We start from the raw sequence: 25,263 nt of genomic DNA, 5'->3' as shown, positions 1-25,263 counted from the left end.
TTCTCCCAAATATCCTTCCTCATGATCTGCTCCCTCACTTCTTACGGTCTTTCAAATGGCTCCTTCTCAGTGAAGCCTTCCATGGCCATCTACCTAAAAAGATTACAAGTTTGCCAATAATATTTCCTACTTTGTGTCTTTTAAAAAAAAAATTTTTTTTTTTTGAGACAAAGAGTTGTGCTCTGAGCTCTTGTTGCCCAGGCTGGAGTGTGATGGTGCGTGGCTCACTGTAACATCTGCCTCCCGGGTTCAAGCTATTCTCCTGACTCAGCCGCCTGAGTAGCTGGGATTACAGGCATGTGGCACCACGCCCAGCTAATTTTGTATTTTTAGTAAAGAAGGGGTTTCTCCATGCTGGTCAGGCTGGTCTTGAACTCCTGACCCCAGGCGATCCACCCACCTTGGCCTCCCAAAGTGCTGGGATTACAGGCGTGAGCCACCACTCCCAGCCTTAAAATTTTTTTCTTAACATTTAGCATTATCTAATGTACTATACCTCTTCTTGTCTTGATTTGCATCTGTCTTTATACTAGCATTTAAACTCCATGAGGGCAGGGATATTTCTCTGTTTTGTGCACTACTGGATTTCCAGCAGCAAGAAAAGTATTAGGTCCATAATATTTATACCATTCAAATGACTGAATTCTTTAAGGTTAAGGTTTACATGTATATTTACCTCTATTTCTTCAGGAAGCCTCACTAAAAGCATAACAAAACAAAGTTTAAAAGTAAACAGGACAAAGCAGTCAGCAGAAAAGACCTGTCAAAAACATTCTGGATGGAAAATAGACAAATGAGAACTGTCTCAAGTTTTGGCTTTCTCTGTTCTGCTAAGAAATCTGGAAGAGACGGGGGCCAACAAGGAAGAATAAATTATCTCAGTAGAATCCCTGAAATGCCCAGAAATTATAAGCATGCAGTTACCTTACAGGAGGAGGTGTAGGACTGTGGCTGAAAACTAGGAAATATGTGAGTCTTAGGAGAAAGTATCTACATTCCCAGGTACCCCTCTCTAACCCCCATATTTTTCCTGCCTCCATAGAAGATGGGAAGTGCACTATTTGGAGCAGATTAAAAAAAAAAAAAAAAAAATCTAGACTTAAATACCATACTCAGCTGAGGTTAGGAGTAAGTCTCATACCTTCCTGGAAACAGGTACTTAAATCAAAGTCCACATAGTGAGCAGTGGGACTCCTTAGCCCTCTCACCCTACTGGTTGCCACAAGCTTCTACCCACCAAGGCAGGAATTTAAAGAAATTTTCTTCAGGGAAACTGACAACCCAAGAATAAATATCTGCAAAAAACAGACACTTAGGAGTTGGCAACAAAATAGCTAGATAACCTTGCTCAACCACCTACCTCGTTGTGATCCAAACCAGTACCTAAGGCCTACCCTCTTATCGAAGCTCCCAGTTGGATTGTTAGTGGCTCTCTCTTCAATAGGTAGTCAAGGACCACCAGTTAGATATTTGAGAAAAGCCTCTCAGCAGGTCTGGCCGCTGTGATTCACACCTGTAATCCCAGCACTTCGGGAGGCCAAGGCGGGCGGATCACTTGAGGTCAGGAGTTCGAGACCAGCCTGGCCAACATGGCGAAACCCTGTCTCTACTAAAAATACAAAAATTAACTGGGCATGGTGGCACATGCCTGTAATCTCAGCTTCTCAGGAGGCTGAGGAAGGAGAATTGCTTGAGCCCAGGAGGTGGAGGCTGCAGTGAGCCAAGATCACACCACTGTACTCCAGCCTAGGTAGCAGAATGAGACGCTGTCTCTAAAAAAAAAAAAAGCAAAAAAATAAAAAGGCCAGGCATGGGGCTCACACCTGTAATCCTGGCACTTTGGGAGGATAAGGCAGGTGGATCACTTCAGGTTAGGGGTTCAAGGTCAGTCTGACCAACATAGTGAAACCCTGTCTCTACTAAAAGTACAAAAAAATTAGCCAGGTGTGGTGGCACACACCTGCAGTCCCAGCTACTCGGGAGGCTAAGGCAGCAGAATCGCTTGAACTTGGGAGGCGGAGGTTGCAGTGAGCCAAGATTGTGCCACTGCACTCCAGCCTGGGCAACTAAGGGAGACTCCATCTCAAAAAAAAATAAATAAATAAAAAGTACTAAAAATCCAGGTTAGGTGGGAAACTTATTTGGAAGAAAAACATGCCTTCAACTGACAGGAAGCTTTTTATAGGCTTATTTACCCCCATTTTATTGGTCATATATTTCACTGAAGAAATATTAATGTGTTTAATCAGAAGGTTCTTCATGAACATCAACACCCAGCTAATTTTTGTATTTTTAGTAGAGATGGCATTTCTCCATGTTTGCCAGGCTGGTCTCGAACTCCTGACCTCATGATTCACCCGCCTCAGCCTCCCAAAGCGCTGGGATTACAGGCATGAGCCATCACACCCAGCTGTGATTTCTTTTTTTACATCAAAATATTTAATCTATCTGGTCTATCTGGAATTTTTGTATATAGTACAAGGTAGAAATATAATTTTCTTTTCTTTTTTTTTTTTTTTGAGACAGAGTCTCATTCTGTCACCCAGACTGGAGTGTAGTGGTGTACTCTTGGCTCACTTCAACATTTGCCTCCCAGGTTCAAGTGATTCTCAGGCCTCATCCTCCCAAGTAGCTGGGATTACAGGCTTGCACCACCACGCCCAGCTAATTTTTTTTTTTTTTTTTTTTTTTTTTGGTACTTTTAGTAGAGACAGGGTTTCACCACGTTGGCCAAGCGGGTCTCGAACACCCGAACTCAGGTGATCAGCCTGCCTCAGCATTCCAAAGAGGAATATAATTTCTAATTTATCTAAATACATAGCCAACTGTCCTAACACCATTTATTGACTGATCTATCCTTTATGGTATATGTATATATATTCTTAAGTAGAATAAAATACATGAAAATGTAGCATATCATAAGTATAGTGCATTGATCTATTTTTTCCTGAACCAATGCCATGTTCTTGTAATTACAGATTTATAATATGTACTAAGTCAATTATCTCATATTTCCCCTGTAGTTTTCTTGGCTGTTTTACAATTTAACTTTCCAAATGAATTTCACAACAATTCTGTCAAGTTCCCAAAATAACACCTTTATGATTTTGTTTAGTGGGGAAGAACTGACAACTTTATAATTCTCAGTCTAAAATGAGATGTTTATAACACACTGCAGTGTCTGTAATAGTACAGAGTAAAAGCAATAAATATATGTTGGCTATTATCATTCCCATATAGAAGAAACAAGGCATATTTCTGCATGTTAAATATTTTACATGCCTCATACAATTCTGAAGTGCTCCATATAGATCTTTTTTAAGTTTATTCTGTTTTCATTATTTTGTTGCTATAGTCAATTTTTTCCATTACCTTTTAAAATTGGTTATTGTTAGTAGAGAGGAAAACCTAATGATTTTGTATCTGTATTTTGTGATGGAGACCTTAATTATTTTTTAAGCTCCAAATAATTTTCTAGTTGATTCTTATGGATTTCCAGGCACATAAACATATTATTTTCTCCTCTGTAACATTTATATTACACAGTTGTTGAGTCCACCAACAGCCTTGTCATGTGAAACAAGGTGAATTACATAACTGCATCATAATCTACTTACTTCCTCTTATGGGTTGAATTGTGTCTCTAAGAAAAACATGCTAAAGTCCTAGCACCTGGTACCTGTGAATGTGACCTTGCATATATCTATAGCACTTGGCCCTCTACCTCATACAAGGTAAGCATTCGAAAAACGGTTGAAAGGAAGGAGCTTAGAAAGGAATAAATTTCAGGTGAAAGGGTGGCCAACTCAAGTTGTGATGGAAGTTTTACAGAGCAACAGCTCTCAACCACTGAGTCATGGCACTGGTATAGAACTACCAATTATGAAGTACAAGCAACTGCCATAAGCAACATTAAGGACCGAAGTTTAGGAGGAAATTTCCTTGTTTTTTTAAATAAATATAAAATAGAACTAATTCAAGGTAATCCCTATAATAATGACACCCTTACTCACTCACATTCTGATGCTTTCTTGAATGTCAGTGGGAGAAGTAGCATTAGAGCAATATACCAGGAATTGCATCCAACCCTGGAATACTCATGAAAGAGCATTTTGTGGGAAAAACAGATAAGAACTGCTGCTATTAAAAAGGAGAAAAAAATAGGCCAGGTGCGGTGGCTCACGCCTGTAATCCCAGCACTTTGGGAGACCGAGGCTGGTGGATCACGAGGTCAACAGTTTGAGACCAGCCTGACATGGTGAAATCCCGTCTCTATTAAAAATACAAAAATCAGGCCGGGCGCGGTGGCTCAAGCCTGTAATCCCAGCACTTTGGGAGGCCGAGGCGGGTGGATCACGAGGTCAGGAGATCGAGACTATCCTGGCTAACATGGTGAAACCCCGTCTCTACTAAAAATACAAAAAACTAGCTGGGCGTGGTGGCGGGCGCCTGTAGTCCCAGCTACTTGGGAGGCTGAGGCGGGAGAATGGCGTGAACCCGGGAGGCGGAGCTTGCAGTGAGCCGAGATCACGCCACTGCACTCCAGCCTGGGAGACACAGCGAGACTCCATCTAAAAAAAAAAAAAAAAAAAATACAAAAATCAGCCAGGTGTGGTGGCACACACCTGCCTGTAATCCCAGCTTGCAGTGAGCCAAGATTGCACCATTGCACTCCAGCCTGGGGACAAGAGTAAGACTTCGTCTCAAAAAAAAAATCTATTCTGAACATGGCAGCCAGAATGATCCCTTTACAACATGTCAGATAACATCATTGCTGATGACCCTCCCATGGCTCCCACCTTCCCCAGAGAAAAGACCCAGCATGAGTGGGATCTCACTGCCTCTCTGACTTCATCACGTAGCCCCTTCCTGTCACACTCTCCAATCCTACCCACTGGCCTCCTTGCCATTCCTTGATCTTGCCAAGCACACTCTCCGCAGGGTCTGTCTTCCAGCAGCTGCTCCTCTGCTGTAACAGTTTTCCACCCAAATGGATCTGAAGGACTCGCTTGCCCACTTTCTTCCATTCTCTGCTCAAATCATTAAGGCCTTCCTGGACTGCCCCTGCTCCACCCCACCAATGGATATACATAGTATAGAATTACTATGAACCAAAAACCTTCCTCTACATTTCAATCTTTTGCTAGAAACTACTCAGTCGTAAAATTTTTCTTAATCTTAAAACTTTTAAATAATATGCTGTTAAAATTGTTATGAGAAACATATACCTGCAGCTGTTGAAGATCATCTTCTTGAATGTTCTGGGATAAATTATAAATCTAGAAAACAAAAATCCAGATTGATACTATTCTGGCTTACTTCAAACAAATCCCAAATAAGCCTAAAGGGCTGACAGAAGCTTTGAACAATTAAAGACTTGCATATAAGAACATGAGACCTGTTCAAACAGTAATATGATCTGTCTTTTGGAAAACTATGCACATAAGGTTGAAATCAAAAATTCTTCCTTTACAGTTTAAAATATAGTTTTCCTAGTTCTTATCAAATCTATAGTTTCTATATGATGTAATATATATAAATTTCCATTTTTTGGACTTTTCTTGGAACACATTATATATAATTATGACCAAAGAGGAAAAATTCTTTGGCTCCTTCTCAAACTTTTAAGAGTTTAACTGAATCTACAGTTTCAAAATATTTACATATCATCACAGAAATTCTGTTAACAGAACAATAACCAAAGCTGTATTTCCTCCCTTTATCTTATTTCCTTTGCAAGCTTTTTTCCGAGTCAAGTGGTTTTTACCTGAACAGAACTAGTCATAGTGCTTAGAGCAAAGATGGTAGCACAGTCTTTCACAGTTGACTGGCTATCAAATGCCCCCTGGGTATCCATCAGAACAACTGCAACCTAAAAAAAAGGAAAATACAAACAAAAGAGATTAAACTAAGAAGGAGGAAAATGTAAAGGAGAAATGGAAAAGTACAGGTAATATTTACGTGACCCTTAAGGACCTGCTTGTAGGTTCTGTACAACTATGTAGGTACTTTGCTTTGACTACAGCACTCTCCTAGAGATTATCCAGGAATACAGAGCAATATGGAAGGCAAAAATTGCTCCACCAATTGAAACAGTCAAAAGTTGAAAGCAATTAGCTCATTACCCAGCCAGGCATTTGGATGATTTTTGTTGTTGAAAAAGAAACTAAACAACACTCATCTTGGCCAGGTGTACTGGCTCACACCTATAATATCAACACGTGGGAGGCCGTGGCGGCAGCATCACTTGAGCCCAGGAGTTCAATACCAGCCTGGGCAACATAGTGAGACCCTGTCTCTACACAAAATTTAAAAAATTAGGTCAGGCGCAATGGCTCATGCCTGTGATCCCAGCACTTTGGGAGGGAGGCCAAGTCAGGTGGATCACTTGAGGCCAGGAGTTCCAGACCAGCCTGGCCAACACAGTGAAACCCTGTCTCTACCAAAAATACAAAAATTAGGACAGGCACAGTGGCTCACACCTGTAATCCCAGTACTTGTACTTTGGGAGGCCAAGGCAGGTGGATCACCTGAGGTCCAGAGTTCGAGATCAGCCTGGCTAACATGGCAAAACCCTGTCTCTACTAAAAATACAAAAAAAAAAAAAATTATACGGGCGTGGTGGTGCACACCTGTAGTCCCAGCTACTCAGGAGGCTGAGGCAGGAGAATCACTTGAAGCCAGGAGGCAGAGGTTGCAGTGAGCCAAGACCACACTGCTGCACTCCAGCCTGGGTGACAGAGCGAGATTTTGTCTCAAAAAAAAAAAAAAAAACTCTTTGGTATATACCCAAAGGAGCTGAAAACTTATGTCTCAACAAAAACCAACACATGAGTATTTATAGGAGCTTTATTCTTAATTGTCAAAATTTGAAAGCAACCAAGATGTCCTTCAACAGGCAAATGGATGAACAAACTGGTGCATTCATAATGTAGAATACTATTCAGCAATAAAAAGAAATGAACTATCAAGATACAAAAGAGTTGCAGAAATCTTAAAATCACATTGCTAAGTGAAAGAGGCCAATCTGAAAAGGCTGCATATTGTATGATTCTAACTATACGACATTCCGGTAGAGGTAAAACTATGGAGACAGTAAAAAGATCAGTGGAGGAGTTTATGGGGAGGTAAGAAGAGAGGAACAGAGAGGTACATCACAGAGAATGTTTAGAGCAGTGTGACTGTTCTGTATGATATAGTAATAGTAGGCACATATCACTATACACTTGTCAAAATCCAATGTACAACACAATGAGTGAGCCCTAAAGTAAACTATGTATGGGCTTTAACTAATGACACTATATTGGTTCAAATATTAATTGTAACAAATGTATCACATTATTATAAGATATAATCAACAGAGCAAACTGAAGGAGGGTGTGGGAACTGGGCACTTTCCAATTAATTTTCTTGAAAACCTAAAACAAACAAAATAAAGATACGATTTTTTTTTTTTTTTTTTGAGACGGAGTTTCACTCTGTCGCCCACGCTGGAGTGCAACGGAACAATCTTGGCTCACTGCAACCTCCAACTCCCACGTTCAAGCGATTCTCCTGCCTCAGCCTCCCGAGTAGCTGGGATTACAGCCATGAGCCACCATACCCGGCTAATTTTTGTATTTTTAGTAGAGACAGGGTTTCACCATGTTGGTCAGGTTTGTCTCAAACTCCTGACCTCAGATGATCCACCTGCCTAGGCCTCCCAAAGTGCTGGGATTACAGGCGTGAGCCACCGCACCTGGTCTATTTTTTGGGGGGGCTTTTTTTTGAGACAGAGTTTTACTCTTGTCACCTAGGCTGGAGTGCAATGGCGTGACCTTGGCTCACTGCAACCTCCATCTCCCAGGTTCAAGAGATTCTCCTGCCTCAGCCTCCTGAGTAGCTAGGATTACAGGCGCACACCACCACACCCGGCTAAATTTTTGTATTTTTTGTAGAGATGGGGTTTCACCAAGTTGGCCAGGCTGGTCTCCAATTCCTGACCTCATGATCAGCATGCCTCGGCCTCCCTAAGTGCTGGGATTACAGGCATAAGCCACTGTGCCCAGCCACTAATTTTTTTAAGGCAGGAAACCCAGATGACAATGAAAAGCATGGAGTTTTACAAAAGTGATAATTCAACAGGATAAAAAAAATGGAAGAGCTATAAAAGTCATGTAACTAAAAACAAAGCTTCCTCACTACTAATATTATACAGATTTCCTAAACTATTAAGAAGAATTAATATGTCAAATGCCCAAATAGTAAATGTAAAAAACAAATTATTTAGGCCCCACCAGTCTATATAGAGGTATCATACAGTCAAAAAATAATTATTTATGGCTGGGCGCAGTGGCTGGGCGCAGTTGGGCTCCTGCCTGTAATCCCAGCACTTTGGGAGGCCGAGGCAGGCAGATCATGAGGTCAGGAGATCAAGACCATCCTGGCTAACATGGTGAAACCCTGTCTCTACTAAAAATACAGGAAAAAAAAAAAAAAATTAGTCGGGTGTGGTGACAGGTGCCTGTAGTACCAGCTACTCAGGAGGCTGAGGCAGGAGAATGGTGTGAACCCGGGAGGCAGAGCTTGCAGTGAGCCAAGATTGCGCCACTGCACTCCAGCCTGGGTGACAGAGTGATACTCCGTCTTAAAAAAAAAAATTTTTTTTAATTATTATTATTTATTCTTAAAAACAAATTATAAGGCTGGGCACCGTGGCTTACACCTGTTATCTCAGCATTTTGGGAGGCCAAAGCAGGCATATTACCTGAGGTCAGGAGTTCGAGACCAGCCTGGCCAACATAGTGAGACCCCATCTCTACAAAAATACAAAAATCAGCCAGGTGTGTTGGAACACACCTGTAGTCCCAACAACTCAGGAGACCGAGGCATGAGAATCACTTGAACCTGGGAGGTGGAGGTTGCAGTGAACAGACATCCCACCACTGCACTCCAGCCTGGGTGACAGAGCAAGACCCTGTCTCCACAAAAAAAAAAAAAATATGAAAACATCTATCACACATTACAAAAAATGTAGAAAGAAGGCATGAGACAAAAAACTAACACTGAATTTAAAGTCATAGAACCTTAGAATGCCAATACTAACAGTAACTAGCTTAACTTCACTGGGTCTTTTTAGCACAGCATCTCTAAAATGAAAAGGTTGGACCTTCCACTTTCAGCCAAAACGGAGTAACAGAGACAGAATGTACCCTCCCACCTGAAGCCAAAACGGAACAGACAAAACTTATGAAACAACAGTCTACCAGGCACTGGACATTAAGTAGTGAAGAATAATGATCCCCGAAGGAAGAGAAACAGATGAGGTAAAGTCCAGGATTGCCCCAGCTCAAGGCACAGGGAGGGGGAACTGAAGCAGAACCAGACAACAACTGAAGCAGAACCAGACAACCCTGAGTTGAAGAGACAAAGCAGGAGAGTCAGGGAGACCAAAGCTACTAGAATTCACAAAGTACCTAAGAGGAAAAAATTACAGAGATAAAGAACCCCAGGGATCTGTAGAGGGTTCCCCAACAAGTGTTCAGCTAACTACTGATCAGTGCATGTGTATAAGGAAAACTGTCTGAGGCTGAACAGGGAGCCACTGAAAAGACTGTGAACCATCTCCAGTGCTCACACAAGTTCAGGAATAATGCCTGTTCCCTCCAGCCAGACTACAAAAGCCTCATAATTCAAGCAGAATTAGGAAGAGTACTCAGAGTCTTGCCTCAGTAATGAGGAATAACTACCAACACTCTCTGGTTCCATTTAATAAATCTAAACAGCAAGAACAGAAAAAAACAAGTTTCCAAATTACTTAACTACATCTCAGAATACAGCTAGATGTTTTACAGGAATGCAAAAATAACCAGCACCCAACAAGGGAAAATCCACAAGCCTACATCCTATCAAAAATTTGCAGACATACAAGAAGCAGAAAAATATAACCCAAATGAAGGGAAAAATCAATCCAAACTGACTCAGAACTAACACAGATATTAAAATTAACAGAAAACAACTTTTTTTTTTTGAGACAGTCTTGCTCTGTCGCCCAGACTGGAGTGCAGTGGAACGATCTCAGCTCACCACAACCTCCACCTCCCGGGTTCAAGCAATTCTCCTTCCTCAGCCTCCTGAGTAGCTGGGACTACAGAAGCCCACCACCACACCCAGCTAATTTTTGTAGCTGGCCTGGCCAAAAACAACTTTAAAACAGTATTCAGGGCCGGGCGTGGTGGCTCACACCTGTAATCCCACACTTTGGGAGGCTGAGGTAGGTGGATTGCCTGCAGCCAGGAGTTCAAGACTAGCCTGGCTAACATGGTGAAACCCCATCTCTACTAAAAATACAAAAAATAGCCGGGTGTGATGGCACATGCCTGTACTCCCAGCTACTCAGGAGGCTGAGGCAGGAGAATCGCTTGAACCCAGGAGGCAGAGGTTGCAGCGAGCCGAGATGGCACTACTGCACTCCAGCCTGGGTTAGAGAGCAAGACTCTGTCTCAAAAAAAAAAAAAAAAAAAAAACCAAAAACAGTATTCTGTATACTTCATATATTCAAAAAGTGGTGACATAAAAGATACTAAAAGTGGATGCAGAAACTGAATCATGTAAATGAAAAAAAAAAATACTAAAAAGTCCTAAATTTAACTGCTAGAGATGAAAATTACAATGTCTGAAATGAAAAATACACTGGACCTGATTAATAGCAGGTTCTAAAAGATTAGTGAACTTGAAGACCTAGAAATGCTCCACAAGAAAACAGACAAAAAGGCCAGGCACGGTGGCTCACACCTGTAATCCCAACACTTTGGGAGGCCAAGGGGGAAGGATCACCTGAGGTCAGGAGTTTGAGACCAGCCTGGTCAACTTGGTAAAATGCTGTCTCCACTAAAAATACAAATATTAGCCAGGCAGGGTGGTGCACACCTGTAATCCCAGCTACTCGGAAAGCTGAGACATGAGAACCTGGGGGGCAGAGGTTGCAGCGAGCCAAGATCACGCCATTGCACTCCCGGCCTGGGCAACAGAGCGAGACTCCATCTCAAAAAAAAAAAAACCAGAGTTTTTTTGTTTTTTTTTTTTTTGAGATGGAGTCTCGCTCTGTTGCCCAGGCCGAGAGTGCAGTGCCACAATATTGGCTCAATGCAATCTTTGCCTCCCAGGTTCCAGCAATTCTCCTGCCTTAGCCTCCCAAGTAGCTGTGATTACAGCTGGGCACCACCACGCCCAGCTAATGTTTGTATTTTTAGTAGAGACAGGGTTTCACCATGTTGGTCAGGCTGGTCTCAAACTCCTGACCTCAGGTGATCCGCCCACCTCAGCCTCCCAAAGTGCTGGGAATACAGGCATGAGCCACCGTGCCTGGCCTTTTTCTTTTTTTTTTTTTCAGATGGAGTTTAGCTCTTGTTGCCCAGGTGGGAGTACAATGGCGTGATCTCGGCTCACTGCAACCTCCATCTCCAGGGTTCAAGCGATTCTCCTGCCTCAGCCTCCCAAGTAGCTGGGATTACAGGCATGACCCACCATACCCAGCTAATTTTTTGTATTTAGTAGAGATGGGTTTTCAGTTGGTCAGGCTGGTCTCAAATCCCTGACCTCAGGTGATCCACCCACCTCAGCCTCCCAAAGTGTGGGATTACAGATGTGTGCCACCGCGCCTGGCCAAAGAATTTTATTTTATTATTATTATTTTTTTTTTTTTGAGACGGAGTCTCGCTCTGTCACCCAGGCTGGAGTGCAGTGGCCGGATCTCAGCTCACTGCAAGCTCCGCCTCCCGGGTTTACGCCATTCTCCTGCCTCAGCCTCCCAAGTAGCTGGGACTACAGGCACCCGCCACCTCGCCCGGCTAGTTTTTTGTATTTTTTAGTAGAGACAGGGTTTCACCGTGTTAGCCAGGACGGTCTCGATCTCCGGACCTCGTGATCCGCCCGTCTCGGCCTCCCTAAGTGCTGGGATTACAGGCTTGAGCCACCGCGCCCGGCCTTTTTTATTTTTTATTTTTTGAGACAGAATCTTGCACTGTTGCCCAGGCTGGAGTGCAGTGGCCGGATCTCAGCTCACTGCAAGCTCCGCCTCTTGGGTTCATGCCATTCTCCTGCTTCAGCCTCCCGAGTAGCTGGGACTACAGGCGCCCGCCACCCCGCCCGGCTAATTTTTTGTATTTTTAGTAGAGACAGGGTTTCACTGTGTTAGCTAGGATGGTCTCGATCTCCTGACCTTGTGATCTGCCCTCTTCGGCCTCCCAAAGTGCTGGGATTACAGGCGTGAGCCACCGCGCCCGGCCCGAAGAATTTTAAATGAACAAAGCGTCAGTCAGCTGTGGAACAACTTCAAGCAGCAAGAGGCACATGTAATAGCATTCTCCAAAGGGAATAAGAGACCAAAAAAATTTGAAGACATAATAACTTTAAAATGTCCAAATTTGATAAAAAATTATAAATCTGCAGATTCAAGAAGCTCAATAAAACCCACATACAAAAAACATGAACTACATCAAAACACATCATAATTTGCTCAAAAACTGATAAAATCTTAAAAGCAACCAGACATACCCCATAAATACATATACCTATGTACCCACGAAAAAAAAAATTTTTTTGCCGGGCGCGGTGGCTCAAGCCTGTAATCCCAGCACTTTGGGAGGCCGAGACGGGCGGGTCACGAGGTCAGGAGATCGAGACCATCCTGGCGAACACGGTGAAACCCCGTCTCTACTAAAAAATACAAAAAACTAGCCGGGCGAGGTGGTGGGCGCCTGTAGTCCCAGCTACTCAGGAGGCTGAGGCAGGAGAATGGCGTAAACCCGGGAGGCGGAGGTTGCAGTGAGCTGAGATCCGGCCACTGCACTCCAGCCTGGGTGACAGAGTGAGACTCCGTCTCAAAAAAAAAAAAAAAAAAAAAATTTTAATTTAAAGAAAAAAAGCAACCAGACAAAAAAGTCATATTAGGTACAAAAGAACAAAAATAAGAATAACAGTGTATTTCTTGTCAGAAACAATGTCAGCAGGCTGGGTACAGTGGCTCCTGCTTGTAATCCCAGCACTTTGGGAAGCAGAGGCAGGTGAATAACCTGGGGTCAGGAGTTCAAGATCAGCCTGACCAATATGGTGAAACCCTATCTCTACTAAAAATACAAAAATTAGCCGGGCGTGGTGGTACACGCCTGTAGTCCCAGCTACTCGGAAGGCTGAGACAGAAGAACTGCTTGAACCCGGAAGGCAGAAGTTGCAGTGAGCCAAGATCCCACCACTGCACTCTAGCCTGGGCAACAGAGCGAGACTCCCTCTCAAAACAAAAAAGAAAAGAAACAATGTCATCGAAAAGGCAAAGGGGCAACACCTTTGAAGTACTGAGAAAAATACTTTGGCCTAGAACTCTATACTAAGAGTAAATGTTTTCCAAAACAAAGGCAAAATAAAGATTTTTCAGATGTATGAAAGCTAAAAGAATTCAGTACCAACAGACCAGCACTTCAAAATATCAAAGGTGGCCTGGCGTGGTGGCTCACCCCTATAATCCCAGCACTTTGGGAGGCCGACACAGGCAGATCACGAGGTCAGGAGTTCCAGACCAGCCTGGCCAACATTGTGAAACCCTGTCTCTACTAAAAATACAAAAATTAGCCAGGCATGATAGTGTGTGCCTGTAGTCCCAGCTACTCAGGAGGCTGAGGCAGGAGAATTGTTTGAACCTGGGAGGCAGAGATTGTAGTGACCAATATGGTGCCACTGCACTCCAGCCTGAGCAACAGAGCGGGACAGCTACTCAGGAGGCTGAGGCAGGAGAATGGCGTAAATCCAGGAGGCGGAGCTTGCAGTGAGCCGAGATCCCGCCACTGCACTCCGGCCTGGGCGACAGAGAGAGACTCCGCCTCAAAAAAAAAAAAAAAAAAAAGCACAAACAGGCATGAGGGCATGCTTATAGGACTGGGCTAAAAACAGAAGTGATGGATAAAAGTCTGTGTAAGAAACACATGACTTACCCCTCCCGATCCTTACAAAGAAATCTGTGGAGAGGCTCTATGCCCATAGCTTATAAGGCATGGATGAGACTGGGGGTAAGAAGCCCTACTGACAGCTGGGGGGTAGTGAATGCCCACCTTCTGAACAGTGAGATCCCCAATGCCATTTCCCTGCTCAACTCCCAGAACAACAACGCCCAGGTCTGTGCCACCCATACAGGAGTAAGGAAATAAAGAACAGAAGTGGTAACACAAAAGAGCATCAGCCTCTGAAAAGTGAAAACTGGGCAGAGAGGAAAATAACACACATGACAGTTGCTTTCTGTTAGAAGCCTTACAGTAGTATTTGACCTTTTAAACTATATTCATGCATTTTATTTAAAAATCTTAAAAACAATCAATATGTATTAATTTTAAATCATTCGCTTTAATAAAAAGTTGTTTTCACATCTTCCTTCCTTTTATTGAAAAGGCGCCCACCCGCCCACCTAATTTTTTGTATTTTTAGTAGAAACAGGGTTTCACTATGTTGGCCAGGCTGGTCTCAAACTCCTAACCTTGTGATCTGCCCACCTTGGCCTCCCAAAGTGCTGGGAATACAGGCGTGTGAGCCACTGCACCCAGCCGCCATTGGCTTCTTTAATTGGTTAAGAGCACAAAATGTAACAGGCAGAAGGTCTGTTTCAAACAAATTAAAATGCTATGTGTTTTTTTTTGTTTTGTTTTGTTTTTTTGTTTTTGTTTTTTTGTTTTTTTTTGAGACGGAGTCTCGCTCTGCCGCCCAGGCTGGAGTGCAGTGGCCGGATCTCAGCTCACTGCAAGCTCCGCCTCCCGGGTTTACGCCATTCTCCGGCCTCAGCCTCCCGAGTAGCTGGGACTACAGGCACCCGCCACCACGCACGGCTAGTTTTTTTTGTATTTTTAGTAGAGACGGGGTTTCACTGTGTTAGCCAGGATGGTCTCGATCTCCTGACCTCATGATCCGCCCGTCTCGGCCTCCCAAAGTGCTGGGATTACAGGCTTGAGCCACCGCGCCCGGCCAAATGCTATGTGTTTTTTAAATTCTCCCCAAGTCAGATATACACACACCCACAAAAATTGTGTGTGAAGGAAAGCTGTCATACACAATAAGTTGTATCCTGAATTATTCAAGGAAGCACATGTTGGAATGGGAATTAGCAGAGTCAGCAACAGATTAATATTTTTTAATTGAGTCTTAAAATGCTACATGGCCCTAAGCAATACTACATAAAGTACTGCTAGGTGCAAAGGAGAAAATCTGTATAGCTTTTAGTAAAAATGTTTTTCCAGAAAAGAAAATTAAAATAAAGCAATTAGCAGACCAAGGAGACTACAGCTAGATATCAAAGCTACAACTTCTCATATCTGTGTCAGAAAATCCTATTTTCCGCAATAGACTAAAATTTCAGGACAAAACAGGGACTTTTTAACTTTTCTTTACCAATTTTAAATTCTTTGATAAAAGGTTTTTAATTGGGTTAACACAGTACATGCTGAAGTTCATATTTTGTTGTTGTTGCTGTTGTTAATCTGTAAGGTCATTTTCATCCTTACCTTCTTCCCACCTGGCTTCTCCACAGTGAAAACTTCACTCCAGATCTGAATCCCAGTGGTTTCCGGATCAGATCCCCCTCTCCATGAAAATCCTGTTAACGGTTCTTCTGGGTCACCCAACCAATTTGAATGGCCACTTTCCTTCTACAGAAGTAAGAAATCTCCATTAAATCTTAAATTAAAAATTTTATGCATCAAGAATAATCTATGAGCTTATTTTGCTTTTTTGGACATTCAAGTCTCACTTTTTACTTGAAATAAAATAATTCTATCTTACCTGAGAATATAAGTATCGTAGCATAAAATCCAGAATGAAGGACTTGCCCTTTCGGAAGGCACCAGCCACTGAAACCACCACCACATCAAGATCTCGGATGTGGTCCTGCAAGAGGATGCTGGCCAAGGCTTTCTCATCTAGCTCAAAGGAATGTTGATCTTTCTGAACCAAAACAACCTGCACTGGACCAGGCTTGCTGCTCTCCATGGCATCACCTATGTTCATGTAGAGAAAAAAAAATTAGTGTCAAATATTTAAAATATGTTTTTGAATATGGGAAAAACAAAAACTTCTTAAACAGGGGACAGGGTCAGGCTCAGTGGCTCATGCCTAAAATCACAGCACTTTGGGAAACCAAAGCAGAAAGATTACTTGAGGCCAGGAGTTTGAGACTAGCCTGGGAAACAGTGAAACCCAGCGCTATGAAATTTAAAAAATTAGCCAGGTGTGGTGTACACCTGTAGTCCTAGCTATTCAGAGGCTGAGGCAGGAAGACTGCTTGAGCCCAGGGGTTTGAGGTTGCAGTGAGCTATGATCACACCACTGTACTCCAACCTGGGTGACAAAACTAAAAGAAACAAAAAACAGACACAAAAGTACTAACCATAAAAGGGCAGGGCACGGTGGTTCGCCCCCGTAATCTCAGCACTTTGGGAAGTCGAGGTGGGTGAATCACTTGAGGTCAGGAGTTCAAGACCAGCCTGGCCAACATGACGAAACCCCATCTCTACCAACAAATACAAAAATCAGCCAGGTGTGGTAGCACACACCTGTAAGTCCTAGCTACTCGGGAGGCTGAGGCATGAGAATAACTTGAACCTGGGACGCAGAGGTTGCAGTGAGCTGAGATCATACCATTGCACTCCCACCTGGGCAACAGATAAGACCCTGTCTCAAAGAAAAAAAGTACTAACCATAAAAGAAAATAAAATGACAACACAGACTTCATTAAAATTAAAAATTGTGTTCATTTAAAGATTTCAATAAGTAAAAATGCAAGTCACAGGCTAGGGAAGAGTATTCATAATATCTATTTCCAAAGGACCCACATCCAGCATCAACATAGCAATCCACAAGAAAAAATAACAGGCACTTTGCAAGAAAAAGACATACAAATCCTATTAAAAGGTACTTCCATATCATTACTCAACAGGGAAATGTAAATTAAAACCACAGTAAGATACCACTACCTGCCCATCAGGATGGCTAAAATTTAAAAGACTGACAATATCAACTGTGGGACAGGGTATGAAGCAACTGGAATTCTCACACATTCTGATAGGAGCACAAAATACTAAAGCCATTTCAAAAAACTGTTTGGCAGTATCCACAAAAATTAAATGTATCTGTGATCCGAAAATTCTACTCCAAGGTATACACCAAGTTATACACCTAAGAGAAATGAATGCCTATGTCCACCAAAAAACATATATACAAGAATGTTGAGCTGGGCGTGGTGGATCGCACATGTAGTCCCAGCTACTTGGAGAGCTGAGGCAGGAGGATTACTTGAGCCCAGGAGTTCAAGACCAACCTGGACAATATTGCAAGACTCTATCTCAAAAACAGAAAGTTCCTATCAGCTTTACTCAAAACAGTCCAAAAGTGGAAATAAAACAATGTCTATCAATAATAGTGTGTTTGCCACTGCTAAGCTTTCTATATATTTAATCCTCAGAACAACTCTGATGTAAATAATATTGCTTCATTTTAAAAAGAAGGAAATGGCCAGGCTCAGTGGCTCACACTTACAATCCCAGCACTTTGGGAGGCCAAGGCAGGCTGATCACTTGAGGTCAGGAGTCCAAAACCAGCCTGGCCAACATCGTAAAGCCCTGTCTCTACTAAAAATACAAAAAAAAAAAAAAAAAAAAAAAAAAGGGCCGGGCGCGGTGGCTCAAGCCTGTAATCCCAGCACTTTGGGAGGCCGAGACGGGCGGATCACGAGGTCAGGAGATCGAGACCATCCTGGCTAACACCGTGAAACCCCGTCTCTACTAAAAATACAAAAAACTAGCCGGGCAAGGTGGCGGGCGCCTGTAGTCCCAGCTACTGGGGAGGCTGAGGCAGGAGAATGGCCTAAACCCGGGAGGCGGAGCTTGCAGTGAGCTGAGATCCGGCCACTGCACTCCAGCCCGGGCTACAGAGCAAGACTCCGTCTCAAAAAAAAAAAAAAAATTAGCCGGGCATGGTGACACATGCCTGTGGTCCCAGCTACTCAAGAGGCTGAGGGAGGAGAATTGCTTGAACCAGGAGGCAGAAGCTGCAGTGAGCCGTGATCGCGCCACTGCACTCCAGCGTAGGTGGCAGAGAGGTCTCAAAAAAAAAAAAAAAAAAAGAAGGAAATGAAGGCTTATGAAGGTTCAGCATAGTGCCCAACAGTTCCTAGAAATAAGCTCAAAAAGATCTTTAGGTGGTTGTGTTTTGCATATCACTAGTAATAACTCAAAAAGTTTTAGAAGCAATTAATTCCGTAGTTCAAAAATAAGCACTAACTAGTATTATACTTTCCTTACCAGTTTCCCTACCAAAGTACAAAGATAATTAATTTGAAATTCAGGTCAGCCACAGCGTCCACGCCTGTAATCCTAGCACTTAGAGAAGCTGAGATGGGAGGATTGCTTGAGGCCAGAAGTTCAAGATCAACTTGGCCAATACAGCGAGAGATTGTCTTGAGAAGGGAAGAGGGAAGGGAAGAGGGGAGGGGAGGGAAGGGAAGGGAAGGCAAGGGGCCGGACGCAGTGGCTCACCTGTGCAATCCCAGAACTTTGGGAGGCCGAGGTGGGCAGATCACCTGAGGTCGTGAGTTCCAGACCAGCCTGACCAACATGGAGAAACCCTGTCTCTACTAAAAACACAAAATTAGCCAGGCGTGGTGGTGCACGCTTGTAATCCCAGCTACTTAGGAGGCTGAGGTAGGAGAATCCCTTGAACCCAGGAGGTGGAGGTTGCGGTGAGCCGAGATTGCGCCACTGCACTCCAGCCTGGGAGAAAGAGTGAGACTCCGTCTCAAAAAAAAAAAAAAAGAAAAGAAAGCAAAAAAGAAATTCATTCAGGCCGTGCGTGGTGGCTCACGCCTGTAATCCCAGCACTTTGGGGGCCAAGGCGGGCAGGTCACCTGAGGTCAAGAGTTCAAGACCAATCTGGTCCAACAATGGTGAAACTCTGTCTCTACTAAAAATTAGCCAGGCGTGGTGGTGCGCGCCTGTATCCCAGCTACTCCAGAGGCTGAAGCAGGAGAACTGCCTGAACCTGCATGGTGGAGGTTGCAGTGAGCCAAGATCGTGCCACTGCACTCCAGCCTAGATTTCAGAGCGAGACTCCATCTCAAGAAAAAAAAAAAAAGAAAGAAATTCAGAGCCACTTAGTAGCTGTGGACTTACAGGAAGTTTACAAAAAACTACCATTGGGGCCTAAGGAGTGAATAAAGAACTATTTCCCTAAGTGTGAGTGTCACTGGTATTAAAGATGTTTTTAGGTAGTTAAAAGGACATAGTAATTTTAATAATTATGCATTTTAATGTACACTTTAAAACAACAAATCTGTATTTTAATAAATTATTCTTTAGAAGGATGCTAAATTTAACAAGTCTGTTTATTTATTTAAGACAAGGTCTGGCTCTATCACCCAGGATGGAGCACAGTGGCACTATCTCAGCTTATTGCACTCTCCGCCTCTCCGGCTCAAGTCATCCTCCCACCTCAGCCTCCCAAGTAGCTGGGACTACAGGCATTCATCACTATACCCAGCTAATTTTTGTATTTTTGGAGAGATGGGGTTTCACCATGTTGCCCAGGACCGTCTTGAACTCCTGAGCTCAAATGATCTACCTGTCTCAACCTCCTAAAGTGCTGGGATTACAGCGACACCATACCCAGTCAAGAAGTCAATCTAAAGTAGACTTGAGGAGACATATTAAGTAAAGCTTAGTACTGACAGGCAGACACGGCCAAAATCACAGTGACACCTTACCCGGCCAAGAAGTGAATTTAAAGTAGACCTAAGGAGACATATTAAGTAAAGCTTAGTACTGACAGGCAGACATGGCCAAAATCACAAAGATGGTTCCAAAATGACTTTGTCTAACCAGCACTGAGGGCTACACGATCATGGCAGGCAAAGCAGACAAAACAGTTTGACTGCAAGACTCTCTCCCCTTTAAGCCACTGGAATTGCTGCTCACTTTTTACATTTATAGTATCAGATAGCAACAAAAGGGTTCTTCGCACTTTTTTTTTTTTGAGACAGTATCTTGCTCCAGCACCCAGTATCTTACTGCAGCCTCAAACTCCTGGGTTCAAGCAATTCTCCCACCTCAGCCGCCAGAGTAGCTGGGACTACAGGTGTGTGCCACCATCACTGGCTAATTTTTTTAATTTTTTTGTGGAGATGGGGGTCTCATGTGGCCCACATTAGTCTCAAACTCCTGGGCTCTAGTGATCCTCTCACCTCAGCCTCCCAGAATGCTGGGATGATAGGCCACTGTGGATGTCAATGATAGCCACTGTGCCTGGCTTCTTCCTACTTTTTAAGTTTTTGCAGACTATTAGGAAACAAGTTATAAATATAGGTTAAATGTCATGCTATCATTGTAATCAATGTATACTAACACTTTTCTATCCTGTTATTGCCTGGATTAAAAAGGAAACATTTCTGGGAATAATCTCTTGGGGTTCTTACTGCCACAGCAGCAGGTAAATCCAAGATCCAAAGACCTTCAGTCTTTCATACAAAAGAACTAATGAGAGGAATTTATTCAGACTTCAGGGATAAAGCCACAGTGTTAAGTACCGTGTTAGCACTCAAAGAAATACAAAACAAAGTCTCGATTGTGACAGAGATGTCTGGTTTTTCCCCCAATATTAGTTTCTCCCTCCTGCTATATAATAGATTTTTAGCTGGGCATACAACTGCCCAGAAGAAACACATTTCCAACCCAAATTTATAGCTAGGATATGACCAGGTGACTAAATTCTGACCAATGGGAAGTGACTGGAAATGACAGACGCAACTTCCAGATCAGGCGTTTTCCCCCTGCTTGCTGGCTGGATGTAAAAGTAGGAGTGAATCACCTTGCGCCAGGCATACGAGGGCAACACCCCAGGAATGCTGGAGAAACAAGAGAGGTCAGATTTCATGTAGCAGAACTGCCATATTGGTTCACTTTTATGTGAAAAAAAAAGTCTACCTTGCTTAAATCACTTATTTGGAGGCTCTGCCAAATACAGCCAAGCCTAGTAGCCAACACAACAGTCTTCTAGGACTTTACAATTAAGTTCATCATACCAGATCTTTTTGTTTTATCTATTTCACTACTAAAAGTTTACTGAGCAAGGCCAGCCACAGTGGCTCACGCCTGTAATCCCAGCACCTTGGGAGGCCGAGGCAGGCGGGTCACTTGAAGTCAGGAGTTCAAGACCACCCTGGACAACACAGTGAAACCCTGTCTCTACCAAAAATATAAAAAATTAGCTGGGCGTGGTGGTAGGCGCCTGTAATCCCAGCTACTTGGGAGGCTGAGGCAGGAGAATCGCTTGAACCCGGGAGGCAGAGGTTGCTGTGAGCCAAGATTGTGCCATTGCACTCCAGCCTGGGCGACAGAGCGAAACTGTCTCAAAAAAAAAAAAAAAAAAAGTGTACTGAGCAATGTGAATGTAATGACACACAGCACATACAATAAACTATTGTTGTTTTTTTTTCTTTTTGAGACGGAGTCTCACTGTCACCCAGGCCGGAGTGCAGTGGAGCAATCTCAGGTTACCACAACCTCCACCTCCCGGGTTCAAGCGACTCCTCTGCCTCAGCCTCCTGAGCAGCTGGGACCACAGGCATACGCCTCCACACTCGGCTAATTTTTGTATTTCTAGTAGAGACGGGGTTTCGCCATATTGGCCAGGCTGGTCTAAAACTCCTGACCTTGTGTTCCGCCTGCCTTAGCCTCCCAAAGTGCTGGGATCCCAAAGCTACTGCTCCCGGCCAATAAACTATTGTAAAATGAATGAATGACATGTACCATAATATAGTTGAAGGTTACAACCCAAAGGATGCAAGTGGCATTGCTAGAGCAGTAGACATGGAAGGTAAAAATTATGTGGTTACAAGATGGGATAATCCAAAGATAAGAATGTATACAGTTGAGGCCGGGCACAGTGGCTCATGCCTGTAAATCCCAACACTGGAAGGCTGAGGCAGGCAGATCACCTAAGGTCAGGAGTTTGAGACCACCCTGACCAACATGGAGAAACCCCGTCTCTACTAAAAATACAAAATTAGCTGGGTGTGGTGGCACATGCCTGTAAATCCCAGCTACTCAGGATGCTGAGGCAGGAAAATCGCTTGAACCCCGGGAGGCGGAGGTTTCGGTGAGCTGAGATTGTGCCATTGTACTCCAGTCTGGGTGAAAGACTGAGACTCCATCTCAAAAAAAAAAAAAAAAAAAAAAGAAGAATGTATACAGTTGTGTACGGTGAACTGCACTTCAAGAGAAGAACTGAGGACAGCTGGTGGGGGAAAAGTCCTTACTCATCTCTTCCTCTCCCTATAGCACAGTACCCAAGAATAAAGGAAGGGAACCAGGCTCTGTTTAGTTGGAAGAGCTGGGGTGATTCTGCATTTCTCTTCACACCAGTAATAAAAGCATGATTATCAACATCCACCAGATTAAAAAGATCTTCTTGGCCAGGCATGGGAAGTCCCGCCTATAATCCTAGCACTTTTGGGAGGCCAAGGCAGGCGGATTACCTGAGAACAGGAGTTAGAGGCCAGCCTGGGAAACAGGGCGAAACCCTATCTCTACTAAAAATATAAAAAATAACCAGGCATAGTGGTAATGCGCCTGTAATCCCAGCTAATTGGTATCACTTGAATCTGGGAGGCAGAGGTTGCAGTGATTCAACCACTGCACTCCAATCTAGGGAACAGAGCAAGACCCTGTCTCAAAAAAAAAAAAAAAGATGTTGTTCACTGACAGTGCTCCTTGGATTTGGGCCTATATAAGGAAGAATTATTTTGAGCTGTACACACCACCAATAATGCAAGTTAAATGGAGCTGCTTGTATATTACACCTTTTTTAAGACTGGGTCTCACTCTGTGGCACAGGCTAAAGGCGCAGTGGTGGTTCACTGCACCTGGCAAGTGAAATGGAGCTGCTTGTATATTACACCTTTTTTAAGACTGGGTCTCACTCTGTGGCACAGACTAAAGGCGCAGTGGTAGTTCACTGCAGCCTGGACCTACGGGGCTCAGGCAATCCTCCCACCTCAGCCTCCCAATATCATCTCACTGCAACCTCTGCCTCCTGGGTTCAAGCGATTCTCCTGCCTCAGCCTCCTGAGTAGCTGGGATTACAGGTACCCGCCACCATACCTGATTTTTTATTTTTAGTAGAGGCGGCGTTTCACCACCTTGGCCAGGCTGGCCTTGAACTCCTGACCTCAGGTGATCCACCTGCCTCAGCCTCCCAAAGTGCTGGGATTACAGGCGTGAGCCACCGCACCCAGCCTACCCTCTATTTGGATGATACAACTTCACAGATCTCTAACCTGCATTTAGTCTAAATGTACAACTGCCTAAGGGACAGATTCACCTGCTTACTCTCAGAAGTAACCTGTGGAAATAAATGAATTTAGGACTCAAAACACAAGTTCCCGTTCTAGCCCTACCACTAACAACCTGTGTGAGCCTGGACATGTCTAGTTTTCAGTTTCATCAGTAAAATGAGTCAAGTGCTAGCTGGGTGCAGTGACTCATGCCTGTAATCCCAGCACTTTGGGAGGCCGAAGGGGATGGATCATTCACTGTACGATCAGGTGATCTGCCCACCTCAGACTCTCAAAGTGCTGGGATTATAGGCATGAGCCACTGTGCCCAGTCCACTTCTCAGAAATCTTAAACTCTGGAGATCTAGTCTGCCGGGAGGGTACTAAAAATATCTGTAAGCGGCAATCTTACATGCCTTGTCCCTTTAGAGAAGCAATTATTTTCCAAGGTCTAATTCTGCATACTGCAACAACAGTTAATGCTATATTACATTGCATGAATATGGATAACATGTGGTATTATTGCACAGACACAAAGCTACAGCTGGACCACAGTCACATCTGTCATTCATATGTATTTATGTGAATTTACAACCTATGTTTAAAATTCCAGAAATAAACAATTCATAAGTCTTAAGATTGCAATGCAGTTCTAAGTACCATGATGAAATCTTGTGCTATCCTGCCAGGGACATGAATCACTCCTTTTTCCAGAATGTCCACACTTTATACACTACCATGCCCATTAGTTACTTAGGAGCCCTCTCATTCGTCAACATAGTGTATACAGGGCTCAGTGCCATCAGCAGTTTCAGGTATCCACTGGGGGCCTTACAATGTATTCCCCTCAGATAATGGGGACTACTCCATTGCTGTAAACAGTTCATGATAATATTCTATCAGTCATCAATTCAAGTATGTAGAAAATGTTGAAAATCTTTGTATAATAATTAGAAAGTTTTTTTTTTTTTTTGGAGACAGATTCTTGCTCTGTTGCCCAGGCTGGTAAGCAGTGGCATCATCCCTGCTCACTGCAACCTCCATCTCCCAGGTTCAAGTGATTCTCCCACCTCAGCCTCCCAAGAGTTTAGGATTCCTGAGAAGTGAGCCAGGTGCAGTGGCTCACGCCTGTAAACCCACCACTTTGGAGGCCAAGGCAGATGGATCATTTGCGACCAGGAGTTTGAGACCAGCCTGACCGATATGGTGGACCCTGTCTCTACTAAAAATACAAAAAAATTGGCCAGGAGTAGTCCCAGCTACTCGGGAGGTTGAAACAGGAGAATCGCTTGAACCTGGGAGACGGAGGTTGCAGTGAGCCGAGATCGTACCATTGCACTCCAGCCTGGGTGACAGAGCGAGACTCTGTCTCAAAAAAAAAAAAAAAAAGAAACAAAAAACTGACAGTGTAGACTAGGGTTTCTCAACCTCGGCACTACCGACATATTGACACTGGGGCTGCACAACTGTTGTGGGGGGCTATCCTACGCACATCAGGCTATTGAGCAGCATCCCTCGCCTCTACCTACTAGATACCAGTAACATTCCCCACAACAGGTTCTAACACCCAAAAAATGTCTCCAGCCATTGCTAAATGCTCCAGGGGCAGGAAGAGGCAATATTACTGTGGTTAAGAACCACTGAGTAGAGCCAGTCTTGGCGCTCATCCTTACCATTCAAAGAGTTCTGAAAACAAAGTAACCAGTCACAGAAACACTTTGCTAAGTAGATTCATGTATGACTCAGGGTAAAGTTATGATCTGAGTTTTCTAGTCTCCTTATAAAATATCAGATTCTCTAAAGGGCAAGAGCAACACACCCAAAACAGAGGCATACCATTTTCATGCCTTGTTCTTGCTGGCAGTCTTTAAGGTTTCTAACCAACAGACAAAGCCAGAGAAAACATCATCACAGGCAAGATAAGTATA

At 43.6% G+C, this 25,263-nt stretch overlaps 1 protein-coding gene across 2 annotated transcripts in view; it reads right to left on the bottom strand.

Moving 5' to 3' along the window:
• The window catches only part of LOC105469489 (atlastin GTPase 3), a 45,723-nt gene that overhangs the window by 16,970 nt on the left and 3,490 nt on the right, over nt 1-25,263 (bottom strand). For both annotated transcript variants that reach the window (XM_011720534.2, XM_011720536.3), the window contains exons 2-5: nt 15,796-16,010; nt 15,519-15,662; nt 5,768-5,872; nt 5,229-5,279 (exon numbers count right to left, since the gene is read on the bottom strand). In XM_011720534.2, coding sequence (XP_011718836.1) covers nt 5,229-5,279; nt 5,768-5,872; nt 15,519-15,662; nt 15,796-16,002 — 507 coding nt within the window. In that variant the 5' untranslated portion in view covers nt 16,003-16,010. The remainder of the gene's footprint in view (nt 1-5,228; nt 5,280-5,767; nt 5,873-15,518; nt 15,663-15,795; nt 16,011-25,263) is intronic.

This window comes from Macaca nemestrina, chromosome 12 (assembly GCF_043159975.1).
Source record: "Macaca nemestrina isolate mMacNem1 chromosome 12, mMacNem.hap1, whole genome shotgun sequence".
Taxonomy (NCBI): domain Eukaryota; kingdom Metazoa; phylum Chordata; class Mammalia; order Primates; family Cercopithecidae; genus Macaca; species Macaca nemestrina.
This window is presented reverse-complemented; position numbering and strand designations above follow the sequence as displayed.